The sequence below is a fragment of the Poecilia latipinna genome, unplaced genomic scaffold (assembly GCF_001443285.1).
Source record: "Poecilia latipinna isolate Pla-1442-1.1 unplaced genomic scaffold, P_latipinna-1.0 Scaffold1610, whole genome shotgun sequence".
Lineage (NCBI taxonomy): Eukaryota > Metazoa > Chordata > Actinopteri > Cyprinodontiformes > Poeciliidae > Poecilia > Poecilia latipinna.
Window position 1 is genome coordinate 9,493 of NW_015114226.1, and position 21,194 is coordinate 30,686.

At 41.2% G+C, this 21,194-nt stretch overlaps 1 protein-coding gene across 1 annotated transcript in view; it reads right to left on the reverse strand.

The window, feature by feature from the left end:
- Positions 1-2,450: 2,450 nt before the first annotated feature.
- The window catches only part of LOC106963981 (Krueppel-like factor 7), a 77,011-nt gene continuing 58,267 nt past the window's right edge, over positions 2,451-21,194 (reverse strand). The window contains exons 2-3 of the mRNA XM_015059190.1: positions 16,166-16,808; positions 2,451-2,684 (exon numbers count right to left, since the gene is read on the reverse strand). Coding sequence (XP_014914676.1) covers positions 2,557-2,684; positions 16,166-16,808 — 771 coding nt within the window. The 3' untranslated portion in view covers positions 2,451-2,556. The remainder of the gene's footprint in view (positions 2,685-16,165; positions 16,809-21,194) is intronic.

The window sequence follows — 21,194 nt, forward strand, 5'->3', positions numbered from 1 at the left end:
TTTTCTTTTTTGCAAACAGGATCTAATGCAGCCCCAGCTCCCAGCCTGGATTAGACGCTTCCAGCAGGTTTCTTTGGGGGTTTACGTGTTAAACCAAAACTAGAGGGAACCCACAACAGCCAATTACACTCTCTCTCTCTCGGGTGAAAGTTGGTGTGTGTGAAATAAATTGGAAGGTAGGGGAGGCACACACACAAACGCGCGCACACACACGGAGTGGGAGTGCATGTTCAAGTGGAGCTGGCATCTGGTGCCACTCAATTAGCTGCGACCTGCTTGCCAATAGCCTGAATCCATTTAACAAGGGCATGAGTAAGCACACATGGATACAAACACACACACACACACCTCCAACCTTGAGGAGCAAAAACTAAAACAGTGACAATGTGACTCACAAATACAGCTCCGGCTTTCAGTCTTTCAGTTTGTCTTTGGTTCAAAAAAAAAAAAAAGAAAACACACATCCTCTCGTCTGCTTCGGCTTTGTTTTCCTTCAAATTGGACCGGACACGAGTCGGTGCAACAAACAAATTGATTCAGGATCGATTGGGAAAGCACAGCCTCAAAAGCCAATACATCTGCAGTCAATTTCCGTGTGCAAACCTGCCTCCCGCCCACATCTTCATTTCTCTCCCTTTCGAAATATAAATCCGCTAAGAACTAACTTAATTTAGAGTAATAGCATTCCTTATCATTAAATTGACTACACCATGAGCTGTAGTGTTGAATATTTATCACTCTTCCAAGATAAAAATCTCCCCTCCGAGCTGCTCCTTCGCAGCTGCTAGAGGCGCACAGCCTCTCTTAAGGAAACGTTCACAATTCAAAACGACTAATTTGCAATTTTTTTTTTATTTTTAAAAAAAAAAAAAAAAAAAAAACTTGATCTCTCTTGTGTGCAAAAAACAAAAAGGGGAGAAGAAATTTGTTATGGATCATTACAATCCCCGAGCGCCACATGTGACGCCTGTAGATTGAGGCTGGATGAAAAATGTTGTTTTATTTATCATTTGTCAAAGAAGCTGTCTGATTCCCTGCTGCTTTGAATGCATTAAAAACCAATGTTCAGAGGCAGCGTCGACAGAGAGAAAGGCTGTCGTACAGCGATACGACAGCAAACTGCTCCCATCATTCTTCCGCTATAACAAACAGAGATGAAGTAAAATGAGAAACTTAATTTGGAGGCTTATTTGAGCTACTTGAAATGTCAGCTTGAACATGTTTTGTTGCAAGTTAAGTGATGTGGCTTTTTAATTGGCGGAGAGCTGCTGCAAAACGAGAGAAAATGGATGATGCCGTTTCTAAAAACGCATGCAGACAACGTCCCCCCCCCCCACCCCAACGCAAACCAAACATAATTGCGAGATTTGGAGAAAACGAAACGTAGAAATGGTTTAAGGGTTGATTTTTTTATTCTAAATAAAATCTTGATGATCAAGTAAAGGCTGAAATTTGATGACATACTTTGGTTAGATTGGTTGGAGAGAAAAATAAAGTGTTAAGTTTAGGTCTGTACCATTCTAACACAGAAATATGCTTTCAATGTAGCTCTAGCTACATCTTTAAGGTCATTGTCCCACACTTTACTTCAGGGGAGAATCCCCACAGCATGATGCGGCCACCACCATGTCTCACAATGGGAGTTGTTTGCTAAGGGTAATGTACAGTGTTGGTTAAAATATAGAACCAACTAAATCTCCTCCTTCCATTGGTTTGTCATGTTTTTACATGGCTTGTGGTATAAAGTGGATTTGCTATGATTTTCTTTCAACATTTTTCTTGCCACTCTCTCAAAAAGTCCAGATCTGTGGAATCTATAACTAATATTTGTCCTTTTGGAAACGTTCTCCCACCTGAGCTGTGCAGCTCTCCATCTTAGCCCCGTCTGTCAGCTTAGGGGATCTCTTGGTAATTTTATAATTGGGGAATATGCTTTTTAGTTTTTGATGACCAGCTTAACTCTTATCATTCACTGGGATTAGGGCTGCACCAATTGCAGTTTTCTGGCCGATCACAGATTTCTGATCGATTAAAAATTCTGACCTGCCGATTCTGATTTTGGCCGACACTATTTTCTTTTGTCTAAAATGTTGCTAAATACAGCAAGAAAGCTGATGAGTTACCAACAATGAGACGACTATTAACTGCAAACATACAGACCTGACTCTGGTCGAACCGAGACCTGGGTTTGTAGGCGGTCCAGAGCTCGATTAGGCATTCACGCCCTCCCAAACAAACTGGACTTTTTAGACAAACGAATTGGAGTTCGATTAAAGCAGAGAAAAATGGGGCTCCTTCCACTTCCCAATCAAGGTCTACTTATGTTGTCCTTCACAAAAAAATCCCACTAAAATACATTAAAGTGTGAGTTTCTAAAGTGAGAAAATGCAAAAAGGATATGAACACCGTCAGGAGGAAAGAAATGGGTCTCAAATTGACCCACTGTGCCTCCAGTCGCAGGATAAACATTGATCCTTGTTACCTTAAGACGTTGTACAAATGCAAACGGTGCTGTGTGCTTGGTAGTAATCTGTGCGAATGAAAGGAAGTGAGTGTTTACCTGTCGCAGTGGTTGCACTTGAATGGCTTCGCTCCGGTGTGTTTGCGGTAGTGTCGCGTCAGCTCGTCGCTGCGGGCAAAGCGCCACTCGCAGCCCTCCCATGAGCACTTATAGGGCTTCTCACCTGACAGCGAGGAAAGGGAGAAAAAGAGCAGAAGGTGTCACATTTTATTACAATTTCTACATCTAATTTCACACGTCTAAACTACTAGGTTTTTCTCCAAAAACACACACACACACACGCGCACGCATGCGCACACACACACACTACTACCCAGCCCAGGGGCGGCCAAGCAGAGCAGTTTTACACAACAGCCATTTTAATGAGCCAACACACTCAATTAGCTGTAAATGAAGTCTTTCAGCACTGCAGCATGTTAATTCATAATCCCAAATTCACCCTGAAATGAATCTCGTTTTGTTCCCTTTATTACCACACCTCCGCCCATCCATGCACAAGAACACACACACACACACACACACACACCCAGAGGAGCGAGGTGGTAGTGGAGGGAGTGTGTGTGTGAGGGGGGCTGAAATGTAAATGAAGTTTCATCCTCCGGTTCACCAGATGGGAGAAGAGATGGTCTATTGTTCTCAGCCTGTAGTTATCTCACCATGATAGAAAGCCTTCCAGCTGTGTGTGTGTGTGTGTGTGTGTGTGTGCGTGTGTGTGTAGCATGAAGGAGCAGGCTGTCTTCAGATGGGACCTGATGATGCGTCTCTGTGTGAAGCATTTTCTCCTGCGTGTGCAAAGTGTTGGGTCAGATGAGGTAGCAGTTAATCTGGACTTCAACTCAGGAACTAATAACGCAAACAAAAAGTGAGGAGAAAAAATATAATTCAATTTCAATCCTGTAATTAAAAAAAACAAATAATTTTTATATTAGGTATAATAATTATAGACATAGCAACATGCTGCAGCTTTTAAGAAGGTCAAAAATATTGGTACAATTTATTCTGGATTTAACTGGCTGGACAGTGATTTATCAAAAAAGAACATTGCAAAACATTTGGATTAAATTAAATCATTTTAAATTGGCAAAAGTCAAAATAGATAAAAATCTACTGAAAATCTACTGGGAAATTGTTTTTGAGATGTGGTTCAGCAGAATTATTAAAATAAAAAATGTAATAATAAAACAGGTCTGGACAAAAGGGATAATGCCGCAACTGGTAAATATCACTTTTGACTGCCGTCTCATTAAGATTTCAGAGTAAAACTTATTTCTTTCCCAGTCTAATGCAATAGGATGTGTTTACTTTAGATCAGTTGTGTAAAGTGCAAATATTTACTTATTATTAATTCACCCCTTTAATGGATCAGACTCCATTTCATATGCAGTAATTTGTTCCTTGCTCACTTGTGTTTCTTTCCTGTAAATAAACTATTTGCATACAATTACTTAAACCATGTGTATGCATTTATCTTTTCACTGTTTCTATGCAAATGCCCCAAACATGGCTTAAATCCTGCATAAAATTAAATTCAAACTATTTCATTATCTGATATATTATTATTCAAAAGAACTTGTATAGCACTGTTTGTCTATTAATTTAGACTTTTAACTCCTTTTTCTGGGCCACTTAAACTCACAAAATGAGTCTAAATGAGTCAAAAAGCCTTATTTTCTAATGGAAGACAATTAGTAGCAGAGTATTGAAAATTACTTTAAATAGTCGGTTGTTAAAGCGGGAACAAAATGTCCTTTGGAGCCATGAATTGATGCATGGTCAGAACAAAACGGTCAGCAACTGAAAAAGTTCAGAAAATTGAAACTGCGCAAGTACAAAGAGGCAAAAGGGAAAATCACCAAGCTTGTATACGGAGATAGATAAATAAATAAACAGCTATCTTTACTTCCTCAGCAATATAAATGCAACAAAGTGTTTGTTTGACTTGTGAATGTTGAATCGATCTGAGCAACAAAGACGTAAAGATATATTAAAATATTGCATTTTTAAATCAAGGAGGAACAGGCAGATAAGTTTTCCACTTTTTCACCCACAGCTCAACTAAATGACAAACAAAAAATATTCCCCACAAATACAATACGTAAACCTGGATCACAAAATAATATTTTTAAGTCCAACAGTCCTCAACTTCCTTTAAATTCAATCGCACAACGTTACAAAACTTGACTTGCGAGAGCTGAAGACTCTTGGCTCAAATGTACTTCCATACAAAGGCTCTACATTATAGTCAAACAACAGCAAAATGACCATTTAGATGAACTATATTTGAAATATTGACCAGAAAAGAGTCATAACCTGACGGACCCTTGATGTTCCTGGCTGTGGTTCCTGTAATCGGGGCCTTAATGACTCCTAATGGGCAGTGATGTGGCAGCTTACAGTCAGTTAGCCAGATGTCCCACCAGCCCCTCTTCTTCTTTCACAGCACACATCAATCCTCTTAAGAAGACAAACATGCACACATTCACAGCTGAGTGGAGCTAATGTGGTCTGAAGCATTAGGAAACATGTTGAAAAGCCAAATATTCACAATAAAAAAGCTTTTTGCCCACAAGTGTTTCAGTTGTTAAATGGAACTGTGTTTTCTCCCCCCTCTCCTCCCACATTAAAGTCAGAATGGAAATAAAAACTGTCAGCGCACGCTAAAGGACTCTTTTCCCTGCAGAACATTAGCTTGATCTGCAATACAAGGTGGTGTGGTGTCTGATGTTATTATCAGAGATTATAAATTAGTGACCAGTTTTTAGCCTCTAATTTTATCTGCTGATACCGACTTTAGCTAATTCTCATTTTCAGAGCTAAAATATCGGAAGATGTGAGAACAGCATTCCAGCCTTCCTACTGAGCACTTATTTATTTACATTAAGAGCAAAAGTAACATCCTACAGTGTATAAGAGAAGTGTCACTGTAAACTGGATTATTATTTTATTGTGAATCAAAGATAAAATGATGGTTGATACTTTGAACATTTTATCATGTTGTACTAGCAGTTAGCTTGATTGATTTAGCTAGCATCCCTAAAACTGTAGCCTGTGTTATTATATTAATGTAAACCAAATATAAAATGATTCAGTGGTTAATATTTTGAACAGTTTATCATATTATGCTCAAAAACATGATACAGATTGCTAAGGTAGCAATTAGCTTGATTGGGGCAGCTAGCATCCCTAAAACAGTAGCGTGTGAGGATTCTGTAGCCTTAATGTAGCTCAGATTTACAAAAAGCTGCCAACATTTCCAAACTCAATATAAACTCAAATGATAAATCACCTTTGTTGTACCGCAATCAGCCTTCCTGTTATCATTTGAAGGTCTAGCTCTCTGCTTAACTGAACTGCAGAAATATCCTATCATGTCTTTTTCAGTTTCTTTTAAAATAGATTCTTCCCTTTAAACCAGTGTTTCTCAACCCTGGTCCTCACCAGGGTATGCCTCTACTCCAGAACAGGTGATTCAAATGATTGCATGACCATCAAGTACTGCAGAAGCCTGTTAATCACCCAGAGATACAATTCAAGTGTATGGCAGAAGGGAAACACCTAAAACATGCAGGACAGGGGGGCGGTGAGGACCAGGGTTGAGAAACACGGCTTTAAACCGTTCTCTGCTTCCAGCAATATAATTTAAAATCCCACACAGGAACTGAAAATCACAAACTTTTAGTTTGCCTCCCTGAGCAATTCTCTCCACGCTGAAGGGTGTTGTTAGTTTGACCACGTAACTAACAACTTAAATATGGTTCATTCAACAATCAGAAAAAGGTACATTTTTTATTTTTTGACCAGCTGAACACCGGGGTCTTGGCTGACCAAGCTGAAAATGGTTTCAGTCGCCACCTAAATGTAGCTTAATCTCTTACTTATTATTACAGAAATAAATCAGGCCACTAGAAACTTTGCTGTTTCTAGTGGCAGGATTATCAGTTAAATGCCTAAAAAAAAAAAGAAACAAAGAAATACTCTGAACAAACAACTCCTGTTGTTTTGTCGCACCAGACCATAACCTCTTCATTTCACTGTAATAGGAAAAGGAAACTACCTGTCAACTCTGAACTGCTTTAGTAAACTGTAACGCCGATGATTCCACATTCAAACCATCAGGATAGACGACACCGACCGAAAAACTACACCTGCCCACTCTTCAGCTTTGACAGCGAGGTGATGCAACGGAGCGTAAAAGATGATGTTGAACAGGAACACCGCACTGTGAATGACTGCCCCTTTTCTTCCCTTTATTTCCCCACAGTTTGCCTGTTTCTTTGATCGGAGACGACTTTTATCCACGGATACAACACGACTGCGGTTGCTCTCGGACTAAATTATCTACGCATCACGAGCTGCACTCGCCTGGATTTCCATATTCAAATTCTCCCCGTCGTTTTCTCATGCAGTCTGTAGCCGACTTCGACAACCGGGATCTGGGCTTTTATTGCCGCCTTATTGCGCTCTTTAGGTGACAGGTGATTCCTGTGACACCGCTTTCATTTTGGCTGGTGTTATGCGAATATGGGTTTTGAATAAAATATTCTGTATTATTGGGTCATAGGGAAAGGAGCATCTAATTAGTCCCAGGTACCGCGGCGCCATCCCACTGCTGTCTGTATTTCATTATGATATGCCTCGAATATCTCAGGTGAAATCGCTTTTACAGAGACACAAAGAGTCGTGAATTGACAAAGGGAAACTCAGTTTATGTATCTTCTGTGTGGTTTACGCTGCAAAGGTATATTTAAAAGCATTTGGAGCAGGCCTGGATCGGTTTCTGGTTAATCATCCATCTTTGTGTTAATAGGTCCATTCAGATTGCTTGTAAAACTATTCCTGCTACTTAAAGTTCCTTTAAATAGAAAGCAGAGCAATAATCCCTGGTTAATAAAAGGCTAAGCAGCATTCCTGCTTTCCTACCTTGTATGGCCAAAAGAAGAGAAAATTCCTCAAACTTTCTGCCTTGTGCAACAACAAAAAACACACAGTCACCCAAAAAAGAAAGAAGAAAATGGTAATAAAAAGAAAAAGTGAATGTTACGAGAGTTATCGTGCCTCTCGGTAAAATAAACAGCCCCAGGCAGGGCGCTACCAAAGCAGGCATCAACGCTAATTAGCTAGCCAACAGGAACTCACTGCACTCCCAACATTGTTTTGCAAAAGAAGAGAAAAAAATGCATTTTTAATTTTAGATTTTTGTCTCATCTCAAGTTTATTTACCTTCAAATATCTGCAGATCAATAAAAAAACAGTCCCATGAATCTACTTCTGTATATCCATGCACTGAAACTAATATAACTGTGGACAGAAATATATTTTTATAGCAATAAACATAGAGATCAGGAATATCTATTTACATACCTGATCAAATAGATATTCTTGACCGCATGTAGTGAACTTATTTTTGCTTTAATGCCTTGATATTTTAAAACCAACATACATTAGCAGTCCATGGCTAGCTTAGCGGCATCTTTAAATCCTTAAAATTAGCTCAAAATACCAAAGTCACTACCACCGCCGACGTTAACTGGACAAATTTGAAAAACTATTTTGGTATGGACGATTATTCAGTCTTTTATAGAATAAGATAAACGCACTATAAACAGACAACACGTCTCCCCTTCCCTAGAGTCCAGCGCCTTACATCACTGGATCTGACGCTTGGTGATGTAAGACTTTGAGTTCTTCGGTCATGGAAACCCACCGTGTGTCAACGCGCTGTTCTTGACTGAACTGCAAGGTCACATAAGGTTTAGAGGCCTGTAGCTGTTAGCTTTGCAGGAAGCTAGCGACCACTTGGAGCTCAGAATCCCAGCATCCAGTTGGTGTTATTCTCATTTGCTTCCACTTTGTTAGAATATCTCCAGTAGTTTACTACGTAGGATTTCACAGATGCACAGACAGCATCCTGTTGTAGTGCCATGCTAAAATTCATTGATCTCCTGCGAGTGACTCATTCATTAATTCATCTCCAGTTTGTTTGTGTGTTTGGAGTACCTTTCAATGAGTTGTGCAATCTAGTGGACATTAACTGATTAAATCTGAACTGGATTTCTCTGTGCTGAGCTGAATTTGTTAAGAGACAAATTCAGTTTACGTGTTTTGCTGTGAAAACACATATAATGAAAATATACAATGTTTCTATTAGGACTGCATTGGACCTGCAAAAGTCTAAAAACCAAATTATGCAAGACTCGTCAACAAACCTTGGACAGGAATATTAGTCTTTGAAAGCAATCTGACTATTTAAAACAAAGCGTGTGTTTCTGAAAGCTTCACACTGTTTATCTAAACAAAAGAAGAGATGCCAGAAGCTTAAATATCTTTTAAATTCCTCGTCCCAGTATGCGCCATCCTGTCCCAGGAGCTGAACATGCCATTAGATCTCAAATAAGTAGAGTCACTATTCACTTTAAGTGCTGAAACATTACAATATGCAAGCAACCAAAAATAAACAACTTAGCTCCTTTTTGTGCTTGAAAAAGATAATTTCCAACTTCCTGTAAAGACACAGAACTCTGTACTGTTCCACGTTTTGTTTCGAGGGGAGAGTAATGCTTTTCTACATCTGTGGAAGAAATGCTATAATCTGCGATTCTACAACAGATTACTTCAAGCCCTGTGAAGAACTGCAGCAAAATCCTCCATGTTCAGCACTTACATCTGTAAGTGCGAGTCCTCCTACTCACTCCACAAAGTCCTCTCCTCTCTAAGAACTGATATATTCAACCTACAATACCAAAACCACTTGGCAGCTTATCCTTTCCGAGAAATACTCCACCATTAACCTACATGTGTGCGTGTGATAAAGGGAATGTGAGTTGGGGGGGCTGTGAGGGGCGCAGGTGCCAGACAGGAGGACGTTTCACACCCGTCTCCAGTAATTGGCCAGAGAACCTCATCTTCCTTCAATAGGAGCCCTCTCAAACACACACCGTGAAGACACGCCGACAGACACACACTGTTAGAGGAATGAAGCAAGGCCAGCCTGGGCCTAACGCCACAGCAACCATGACGGCAGCCAATTATAGCACGGCAAGGCAGGGATGCATGATAAAGTCACCTAGCAACTGAGAGAAAGAGAGGAGAGGAGGCAGAGGTAGGGGGGGGGAGGCTGAGAGACAGAGAGACAGATTAACAGGCACGGACAATCCACCAGCCACCAACCAATTATGGAGGAGTGTGATGCAGTTGCTTGGCAACCTAAACTAAATAAGCAATTGGAAGAGAGGTGGAAGTTAAAGGGGGGATGCAGAGGAGGGTGAAGGAGGGTTCAGGTGTTGGGGGAGGTCAGCAAGGTGTTACCCCGACTCCACATGGGGTTGGATAGGTCCCTGCTGCAGGTGGGAGAAGGGGTCGGGGGTTAAGCGGAGTTATCACAACAGTGTTTCAACCTGTGAGCCACATGCCTGAGGATCAGGATTTACATCACGAACCGCGAAATACATCGAAATGTTTTTAGGGTTAGAGCTAAGAAGAAGCATTGAAGCCCGCAATGTCTTAAGTCATATAAAATGTCACTTTTTATGACACTATCTACATTTTTGTGTGGATCTGATTTAAGTTAATACAAATAAAATGTAACCATGAGATAAAAATTAAACATGAGCACCGTTTCCAACAAAATAAAGAAAAATAATTGCAACTGTCTCTTTGGTAACTGAGACAGTTACCAAAGATTTACTTTTGATTTACTTTTGATTTTTCATGTCTGCACATGGAAAGTTGTTCAGTCGTGTTGCTGTTCACCAGCGTTTCCATGCTTGGAAGATCAAGACCTGTTTGCCACTAATGAAGGTAACTGTATGAAGCTCCAGCATCTACAGCTCTGAAACATTTATTTCTGAACTCTTCCCGAGTTAAAACGTTAGTATTGTCGTTTCTTAATGTGAACTTGTTTTCTTTGCGTTATTTGAGGTCTGAAAGCTCTGCATCTTTTTCATTATTCTGTCCATTTCTCAATTTCTGCAAATAAATACAAAATTTTTGCGTGGAATTTCAGGGTCATGTTGTCAGTTCTTCATAGAATAAAAGAACAATGTTCATTTTGCTCAAACATTTATGTATAAACAGTACAAATCAGAGAAGCTGATAATTGGTCTCTTAAATTATTTCTGTATCCAGTTTAGATATTAAAAAAAAATTAATTCACTGAAAACACTGCACCAGTTGTTAAGCACGGCAGTGGCAGCATCATGATGTAGTGCCGTTCTGCTGGCCGCGGAAATGGTACCAAACAGAAAGAGGAGAGAACCGCAACAAACATAACCTCAAATAATAGCACAGACAGCTGGAAACTAACTGGATGCTCCAGCAGAACTTTGACCTCAAGAATTAAAACATTTTATCACTGCAACCACAAATTTATCTGGATTTTACATGGCACAACGTAGCACGTAACTGTAAAGTGGAAGGAAAATTATCCTCGCTTTTTCTTTTTTGCAATGAACCGTTTTTACTATGGATTTATGTTTATCTATGTTTGTTAATTTGGCAGACCCTTATCCAAAGCAGCTGGCAAAAGACAGAACAACAACACAGTTGACAGAAGAGCTAATAATAAGCGAGTAGCCACCACGAGTAGGGCTCCTTCAGAACAGAGTGCAGGACAGAAGGAAGGAGACGGTGAAGGAGAGGACAGGGTAGGAGATGCTCTCTTACGCTCTGGGGGTCTGCAAACGTTTCTTGAAGATGGACAGGACTGCCTCTGTTCAGGCAGCGTGAGGTCATTACACTATTGTGGAAAGAGCGTGGAGTGAGGTCACTCATCCAACCGGAGTGACCGAGTCATGACATAAGCCTGTGCGAGAGCATTCGAGTAGATGGGTATCGTCCTGTTAAGCACTTTGAGATTAGGAAGAGGGAAGCCAGTCAGAGCTAATGTGAAGATGGATGGACCTAAATACAGGTCAGTGCTGCTTGGAGAGAAAAAAAAAAAATACTGCTAAAGGCGGTCAGGACCTGAGACAGAGGCAGAGGTTTCCTTTTCTACGACATTCAGATGTCAAAGTTCAACATCTATATCCTCCCACCCCCAATATGCTGCCTTATGTTGGGTCTATCTCGTACGTTTTTCAACACACAGAAATCTGTGGTTGCAACGTGATGAAATGTGAAAACATTTGAGGGCCGTGACTATTCCTGCGTAGTCAGTCTTTAAAAAAAAATAGAGAGAGAAATCCACCTAAAAGTGAGCCAAGTGAGCCAGCCGAAATCCCAGTGAGAATCTTCTTGATCACAATCAAATTAATTTGATCAAGCCTCGGCTAGCAGGAGAGTATTTAAAGCCAGACGACATCAAACCGCCACCAAATCTATAATACACCGGCAATCCATTCTGCTGATAAACATGATTCTTTCTGGTTTTCCCTGCAGCTGCACAGTCGTGTTGGAGCGAGGTGCCAGCGCCACGAAGCTCACATCTACAACTTCTGACAGACGGGCACTCCTTCCAACGCAGCTCCTCGCGTCTGCAATGTCGGATGCCAAGTATTTAGTTAAGTGTATCTCTTTCTTTTTGGACTGCTCCTCGAATAACAAGGATATGATTAATAGGCTTCCACTGCTTTTAGAGATCCAACCTTATCCAAGAGAGCAGAGGGAGAGAGAGAAAATAAAAAAAACACCCAAAACTTGGCTTTGGCTCAGAGCATCACTAATTGGATACTTTAGAGATTTACCGAATTAATTTCTACCTCCATTAAAGTTGCATTAATGTTACAACTCGGCCGTAATGAAGATCCTCACGTGAGGAAAAACCTTTACATCACTCCCGCGTCTCGGAGAAACGGCCGGATCGTAATCAACGCGATGCGACGCTCAGTCGCCGACAGGCGTGAACGTAATGATACCTCCAATGGCCTCTGGTGAGTTACAGTAAGAGCAGTAAGGCTGTGCAGGCTTTCTGCAGCTGCTCCTCCCTGTAGGCTCTGCAACGCTAATCCCCGTCTACATGTATGTTCAATGATTTATGGTCATAATAACCCAAAAAGAGGATTAAGCTAATTAAACCGCAGCTCTGTGCTTGTAATGAACACATCGGGAGGGAATACAACACCCCGCATTTATACCACACACACACACACACACACTGAGAGAGAAAGAAAGAAAGAGCTGCAGTGTCTTCAGGGTGTCTGCTTTTTATTTTCCCCAGCAAATGACTCTGCCTTTAAAAGCTAATCTTCGGTTAGCATGACTCGACAGCTGAATCATCTGATTACAGATACTGCAGGCGGCAGTCATGCTTCCAGATGACTAGTAGCTCCATTCTGGATTAATATAATAGAGCTACAGAGGCTGGGGATTTTTTCCCCCTCCCCCTTCCCTCCGTTCCCCCTCAGGTCCTTCAGGTGCAACCATGGAAGTGGAAAAACAGACCTGAAGCCATGCCGTGGTTTTAGGGGTCGCATAAGCATGTAACACGCTGGATTAATGATGCCAAGGTTGCCAGTATTAATACAGTGCATGTCTGCGGGCTGCGTGCTGTGAACCTGGGGAGACTGCTAACACTGGATGATGCCAACTGGAGGACATGAAATGCATTAGACGCCGTAAATTGATGGTGTAGTTAAAGCTAAAGTTGAATAATGCTAGCTTTGTGCTGTGTGTGTGTGTGTGTGTGTGTGTGTGTGTGTGTGTGTGTGTGTGTGTGTGTGTGTGGGCGCCTGGGACCCATGCGGCTGATCTGTGATGGGCTCAGGCTAAGATCAGTGGGTAGCTGAGAACCAGCATGTTACTGGTTAATAGTACTGTAAACAAAAAAAGAAGTGTAGATTCACTGGCTTTCAGCAAGAGTGTCATAAATGTTTGGTTTTTTTAAGGATGCTTTTTTTTTCAGTGCCGAAAGACTTGAATTTGTTGTGGATTTTCTCAAATCCAAAAAAGGTTTAAATNCATTTACATTCAATAATATTTTAACCCTTTCATGCATCACTACAGTGGACAGCTGTCTAAAAGTCATTTTCTTGTGCTTCTTGTGAATTTTTATGTTATAAATACACACAGACCACTGAAGTGGACACTAATGCATCATAAAATACACCATCAACTACTGGCCATCAGCTGCAAATGCAAGAAATTATCTTTGTTAAATCCAATATGGCCGACCGACCCGGGCCCTCCTGCAGGTAAAAAGAATACTGTGACATCAGATAGCCCCTAAAGAACAATACTACTGATGTATTTTTCAAATAACAAATTTGTATTTGGAGAAAATTACAAATGATCACCTAAAAAAATTTAATAAAATTTGCAAAAAAAAATAATGTTCCTACCATTTTTTATGCCTTAAAAAAATAAAAAAAATTGGAAAAAAAAAAACCTGACACAAAGGATGATAATTCATGCATGAAAGGGTTAATAAATGTCTCTTAGCAAGTTGTAGTAAATTTGTTTTCTGCTGCCCACACTGGTTTTGGAGCCATTTCAGAATCTTAAATAGCAGCTTTATCCAGTTTAGGTGTGTTTGGGATTGTTGTTTGAAACTCTCACCAAAGATGGTCTAGAAATGGATGAAACAGTCTAACGTTGAACGTGCGGAGGTCTACGCTCTAAAGCCTGGTCCGTACTGGAAAACCAACCAGCTTCACTGAGCTCCACCAACTCAGCAAAGACGTGGCAAAATTTTCAGCAAGATTTGTGCGAGGAATTTGATAATGGCAACACAAATATCTGGTCCAATTACAACCTGCTAAGAGGATTATACCTATTATCATGGCCCACCAAACAAGAACAGATCAAATGCTTTAATAATAAAGGATACTGACATTCTAAGGATGAGTGTATGATGAGTAAGCCTTTGGTCAACACCATAGAAGGAAAAGCAATTTTAAAAAGCCTCCATTTAGGACTCAGACATGCACTTTTACCAAAACAGTCCACATACTGGGTGCTTCTTGGAATGAAATCTCCATTCTTCTAGAAACTCCTGAACTACAAAATAAAAGAACTGCCTGAAAAAAAAACTAAACATTTTGGACTGAATCTGATGGAGAATCTGTGGAGAGAGTTAAAGTTTGGGCTCCTTCAAACCTCAGAGACATGAGGAGTATGATTACTACAACGCCAATAAAGATTATTTCTCTGATTATTGAGAAAGACAAACAATTTTCATTATTGAAAGATACAGATTTTCTTTCAGAAATCTATCTCTGTTTTCACATTGCAGTGTCTTTTGAGGGATGCCTGTCTCATTTCCTATCAGAAACAAACTTAGTGACTGAATGGAGATAAATTTAATCTGACACTACCAGATATTAATGACTAGGAGAGATATTTCAGAGAAACACAGCCTTTATTTCTATTCTTTTACTTTGAGTTATCCTCTCTCGCGTGTCTTTCTTGTACCAGAGCTCCTCTCCTCATCCTAGGAGCTGGTGGCTTCCTGCCCTGCACACATTAGTCCTGTCTGCTCCGTCTGAGGGTCACTGAGGGGGCAGCAGCAGCAGCAGCAGCTAGAGCCGCACGTCAGAGTCGCTCCAACACAGCTGAATTCGTACAGTCATTTAGTGCCAGCATATCAATCATCAGGTAATTACTGACGTGTCACCTTTTGACCCGGTAGCTGCCGTATCAAAATGGAGATAAATACTCCTGGAGGATCATATGATGTAAATCTCTGTAAGAGGCTCAAACATCTGCTGCTTTTTTTCTCCCTCCCTCTTCCATGGATTTATCCCGCGGTTCCAACACTGGAATGGATTAAAGTTTACGTACAGTACATCTGCCGGACTACTGGGTCACTCGGACATCAGCACCTTGCCTGATGAAGCCGTCGACTCCGTCTGCTGTGGTCTGTTTTTAAAGTCTTCACCTCCGAGGAAAATGTTTACCAAAGAGAATAAGGCCAAACGACAGATGTTTGACGTGTGCATCATGGGAACAGCAATCACCAGTCACTTTATTAGGTTGTTTACAAGTTGGACTCCCTGTTAATTCTTCCTGGAATGGGTTCGTCAAGGTGTGGTAACCATTTCCCAGAGATTTTGATCAATTTCGACTTGGCCTCCCGCCGCTACTGCTTATGTTTCAGCTGCAAGCCAATAATGTGACTCTTTCATTCCACCATATCCCCAAAAGAGCTCTATTAACTTCAGATCCAGTGACTGCGGAGAAGAGTGAACTCATTATATTGATGGAAAAAAAAATGTTTGAGATGATTTGAGTTTTGTGAAATAGTGCACTATCCAGCAGAAAGTAGCCATGAGAGGACGGGTAATCTGTGGTCATAGAGACAGGATTCATGAACATCAACAACACTCTGGTGTTTAAATGATGCTCAACAATTACTAAAGGGCCCAGAATGAGCCAAAAAAACCACAAAAAAAAACAGCATTACACCAACACCACCAAGTCATATTCAACAGCTCTAAATGCTTTGAGCTGCTGACGTGTGACGGACAAATTCTCTACTTGAGTAACGCGCAATCAAGCAAAACAAAATGGATGGTGGATTAAGATAGAAATTTGGAAACATTTCCTAAAATCCTTAAAGATTTTTCTGTGAAACTGGCTAATAAATTCTAAAATAAGTCTCTAATGGTCAATTGGAACAAACGTAGGCATAGAAAATAAAACTCGCCCGTGAATAAAAACTTTGAGCAGAATAATTATCAGCTTTTTTAAAGAAAACATGCAGCCTTTTACCTGTGTGGGTCCTCTGATGTGCCTTCAGATGGGAGCTCTTGGTGTAAACCTTCCTGCAGCCATTAAACTGGCACCGGTGGACTCTCTTCTTGTTCTCAGGAATATCTCCTCCCAGACTTCCTCCGCCTCCCTGCTCGCCGTCGCTCAGCGCTCCTCCTCGGCTCGGCGGGGAAGGCAACGCACGCGCCGCCACCACCTTGGTCGCCCCTAGTCCCACCTTCTTCGCCACCAGCTTAAGCGTTAACGTGCCGTCTGCCGTGGCGGTGAGCGTCTGTGTGGGCTTAAAGAGGTGCCGGCCGAGCTCCGGCGACGACGGCGGCGTCAGGGACGTGACGGCGGCACTGAGCTGTGCGGCGCTGACTCCTCCGACGGCTTGGTCCTTGGTGTCGGTTCCGGCTGCCGCCTGACCCTTGGTTGGACTGGGCACCTGAAGGATTTTGGCCTGCACCTTGGGGAGGGTTACGAGTAACGGCGGGGGGCTCGGCTGGTCAGGGAGGCTGGGCAGGAGCGGGTCCATCAGGTCTTCGTCGCTGTCGCCGCCTTGCATGAAGGCCGGTGTTAGGAGACAGTCCAACTCCTCGTCAAAGAGCTCCGAGAGTCTCTTGGGCTCCGTCTGTAGATACCTCTCCAACTCTAGACATGTCTGCAAAGGGAAAGGGACACCAAAGTCAAAAACCACAATTTCCTTAGCCCGTTATCCCCATTTTCATTCAACTTCTTTCAGACTCAACAGGGTTTCACACAAATCCCCATAACTGGTTAGGCAACTGAACGGTGGGTGAAAGGCCCAGAGACCTTCCAACCAAACGTCCACCTAAACCTTTTATCCACACGACCTTTTACATTACGAAAACAGTTTCCAAAAGTCAACAAAGCCTCGCCTCACACAATCGCTCCGCACATCTGTATACTCACTCACTGGTCTCCCAGTATAATTTAACTTGGATATCGGCTGTAGGCGTTCTATTTCTCTGCAGCTGCTGACCATGTCACCTGGCACACGGCAGTCCTGCGAGAGGAGGGATTTATTCTGTGATTGATTGCCGCTGCCTGGACAAGCTCTCTGGAGCCCTGAACTGTGGAGGCCTTGCCTGTTTCCCTCTGCTCAGCCAAATCAACCAGCCGTGGAAGTTATATGGAGAGATAGAGGAAGTGAGGTGACAGGTGAAGACAAAAGAATAATAAGGAAAAAAACAAAGAAAGAGAAGGAGATAATGAGAAAAAAAAAAAGAAATATGAGTGTTTTTTTTTATTTTTATTGATCCATCTACAAGAACTTTTTAATTTTTTTTCCTGCTACACTTGTAACAGAATCATCACAGTTGTTGGTCTGCTGGCCCTGCAGCGCCTTTCATCAAGGGCACCTGAGTCATTACCTCAAGGAATCGGAGCCAAGAAACCTTCCAGTGACTAACTCAATTTTACAACCCCAAGCCTACGTTCGCCTCTCAAGACTTAAAATGTTGTTTGTTTGTTTGTTTTTGTATTTTGTGCCGTCAGTCACTCCTGAGTTGTACAAGGAGCTGTTTGTTTCAGGATTGTTTCTGCTTTGATTTTTTTATTGTATTTTATTGTCGACATCTACAACAAGTTGCCAGTGTTTGATTCTGGCAAAATGGCTTTCTGCCTGTGGCCACAAAGCCCAGGCGCTGCCACAAGGCAAAGAAGAAACAAAACAAAACAAAACAAATAGTTATTGGACAGTAACAACTGTATTGGATTGTCTGTTGGTAAGTCACAATATATATGTGTCATGCAGTGTAATTACTGTAAGAAAAATGTGTATAAATATTTATATTAATTCATACCATGGTGATGTCTGAGTCATAGCTTATGATTCAACCTGATTACTCCACACTGAGATGAGAGCAATCTACATATTCTGATCAGCTGCTATGTGATCAACGGTATTTTAATCCTCAGTGTTTCTTATAAGATGCATAATTGTTGATGTTGTTTTGTTTTGGGGGTTTTTGCAGAATGGGTTTTGTTGGTGTGGGTACATTTGTTACTAGCAAATGTTGAAGACATTTGCTAGTATTACTGAATTATTGAATATACCAAGTTTAAGAGATGGAGCTAAAGCTTACAGAGATGTTTCACACAGAGCAAACCTGAATCTTATGGTGTAATAATAACTGTAATCCTAATTGGATGGCTGTGGAAGCAAAAACAAGGATTGTTGGAAGATGAGTTCATTTTTATAAACTCATGCACCCAACACACAGGTTTAAAAAAAAAAAAAACTGTAAACGTACTTATATAAGCCGCTGGTATCTCCGCCGCTCTCGGTTTTTCAATGCTGGATCTATTACGGGCGCCATTCCTCCGTTTCCAAACCCAAACCCTGGTTTCGTTCATGCCGAGCTTTTAACCTTCAACTTAAAAGCTGGATCATATGAGTTTGAAGAAATTTCTCTGCCGTGCCTGCTGCTAGCATGTGTTTGTTCTAAAATTAAAATTAGCGCTTTCTTCTTTGATTTCCAATTTTGACTCCCAATGATTAATTTCCTACTAAAGCGCCCCCTGGTGGTTCAAAAAAAATCCACAGAAAAGCCACACCGAGCTTTAAGCCACATGGTTCAAAGCGTGGGAAAAAAGTAGTGGCTTTTAGTCCGAAAAATACGGTACATTATATTATGCGTTGTGCAGATAAAAATGTGGTACATTTAACTGAAAACTATCAGGAATAAAGAACGCTGTAAGCTGAACGACGGCAACAATCCATAGAATCCATGCAACGCCATAAACCTCTCATAAGGCTTTCAGCAAATCCCACCTAAAATGCATCTAAAAGATGGATGTTCTTTTCTATTCAATTGTTTTCATCCCTATCCTAAAACATGTTCTCCTCCTCGGTTCATGTTAATAAATTCTAAAACAGGCGCAATATCAAACTTTCTACTGCTAACGTTCATCCAACAAAAAGCATGATGGATTATGTGCAGCTGAAGGAACAGACCACAAGTCACAGCCTGCTGTAATTTTGGTTTTGTACTCTTAGTGATATTTGTATCTTCTTAGTGATATTTATAACACTCAGCCATCCAGTTCATAATGCAGTTAGCTTTTAAACTTTTCTCAAATGTGTGCTGACCAGTGTTGTGTTCAAGACCACCTAACCCGAGACCAAGACAAGACCAAGACCAGAGTGTATCGAGACCGAGACAAGACCAAGACTTTTGGGGTCCGAGACCAAGTCAAGACCAAGACCGAGGGAAATCGAGACCGAGTCAAGACCAAGACCAGCGCCCCGCAGTACATGATACGATAAAATGTGAAATATGATCAAAATTACTTCTCCAATTGATCTACAAGATCCATATTCCCATAAAAACACCTAGATATTAAATACTTAATAAATTTTACGAATATTAAAAGCAGAACAAACTCTTTGTTCTGCTTTGGTTCCATCTCTGTGCTACAATCAGCGGTGGTCTCGTGCCATCCCTAAAAAGATAACGACCTGGGTGTTTGCCCATATTGCTCATGTCAAAAACCATTAAACATAGCAAAGTTCTCTCTCTGCACCATTAAACATAGCAATGCCCTGACGGTAAATAACGCTAAACTATGAACACTGACCAAGGAGCAACAAGCAAGAAGTAACCAACCACAAGTCGCACAGCGTGACTGTTCTCACCCTCTCTCCCACTACATGAAGCCTGGTAGTCTGATACCATTACAGCTGCCACTTTGAACGAAAACAGTGAAAGAGTAATGTGCATGATCTGCATGCTCTTTCGTTCTTGTGTTCTGTTTATTTGTTAATTAAAAAAATATCAATGTACACAATTAAATAAAATAATGATAGCTACTACAGTGTACACAGAACATTACAAGAACAAAGAACAGTGTTCTGTCAGATCAGCATATGCTGTCAGATCACCGCTTCCCACAAACTCACAGCTATATTTCTCAGACACGTCAATACCATATAATTTTATTTAATCAGCAACATAGAATCATGACGTAGATCATCATACATTTTGTTATTAACATTTGTATGGCATCCTGATTTAGTAGTTAAGTAGGTTAATGAGCTTTACGCAGGCGTGTGTTGTAATTGACTGCAGCTGCAGCCAGACCTTGCTTTAAAAACACTTTGAGACCACGACAACGTATATCTATACAGTTATCATTGAAAACAATTGAATGACTTATTTTCATCATAACTTGTTGTGTATGGTGAACTGACAACTCCTCTGACGGTCGGACTTAATGCCATATGCAGGCATGGCACTCACTGCATGTATGCTATTCTGACGGCGTATGGTATCTGATAGAACAACGGCTCTCAGTGACACTCCAGTCCTATCTAATAAGTAAAAAGCCGTGCAGAAGAATCGGACTGTTCTTGAATGTCACATCACTATATTGCAGACTTTTGGACATAGCGTTGACCCATATTTGCGACAAGTCAGTCAACACCTCCGCACAATAATTCAGCGCAGTGAGTGAACTTTTTTCATCACAATGCTTATGTGTCTCTGTACAGCTAGCTTTGCTAACATCACGTTAACGGAGCTTACCTTCTTTGAGCTACTTTTCTAAGTGACGAAAAAAGTTAGACGTTGTCCCCACCGTCTTTGAAAGCGAAGCGCTGCTGAGTTAGCGGTGGCCATCGGACTTCTTATGATTTATGCAGCGCTATTATATTACTGACGATTAGACAGACATCTTCTGCCGCTGAGAGGAAACCACTGCGCATTTCTGAAAGACTTTCCAATCCATTGTATTAAGGGGTATTGCTGGTTAACTCTTTTGTTTTCTTACCCCTGCAGAACAAATACTTTCATTTCATTATTAGCTGACATTAGTCTAACGTTTCTCAGTTGTTTCTCTATTTGCTTCGGTCAAACAGTCCACATCGCCGCCAACTCAGCACTTTCCCAAAGCCTTGTGTCTCTGCTTGTGTACAGCTGCTCACCACTTCCTTCTTTGTGCCCTCTTGGAAAGTGAACCTCGTCTTTGGCCGAAGGCCACTGGCAGCTGAGGGGTTTTACACCGATGCCTCGGCTTTTTCTGC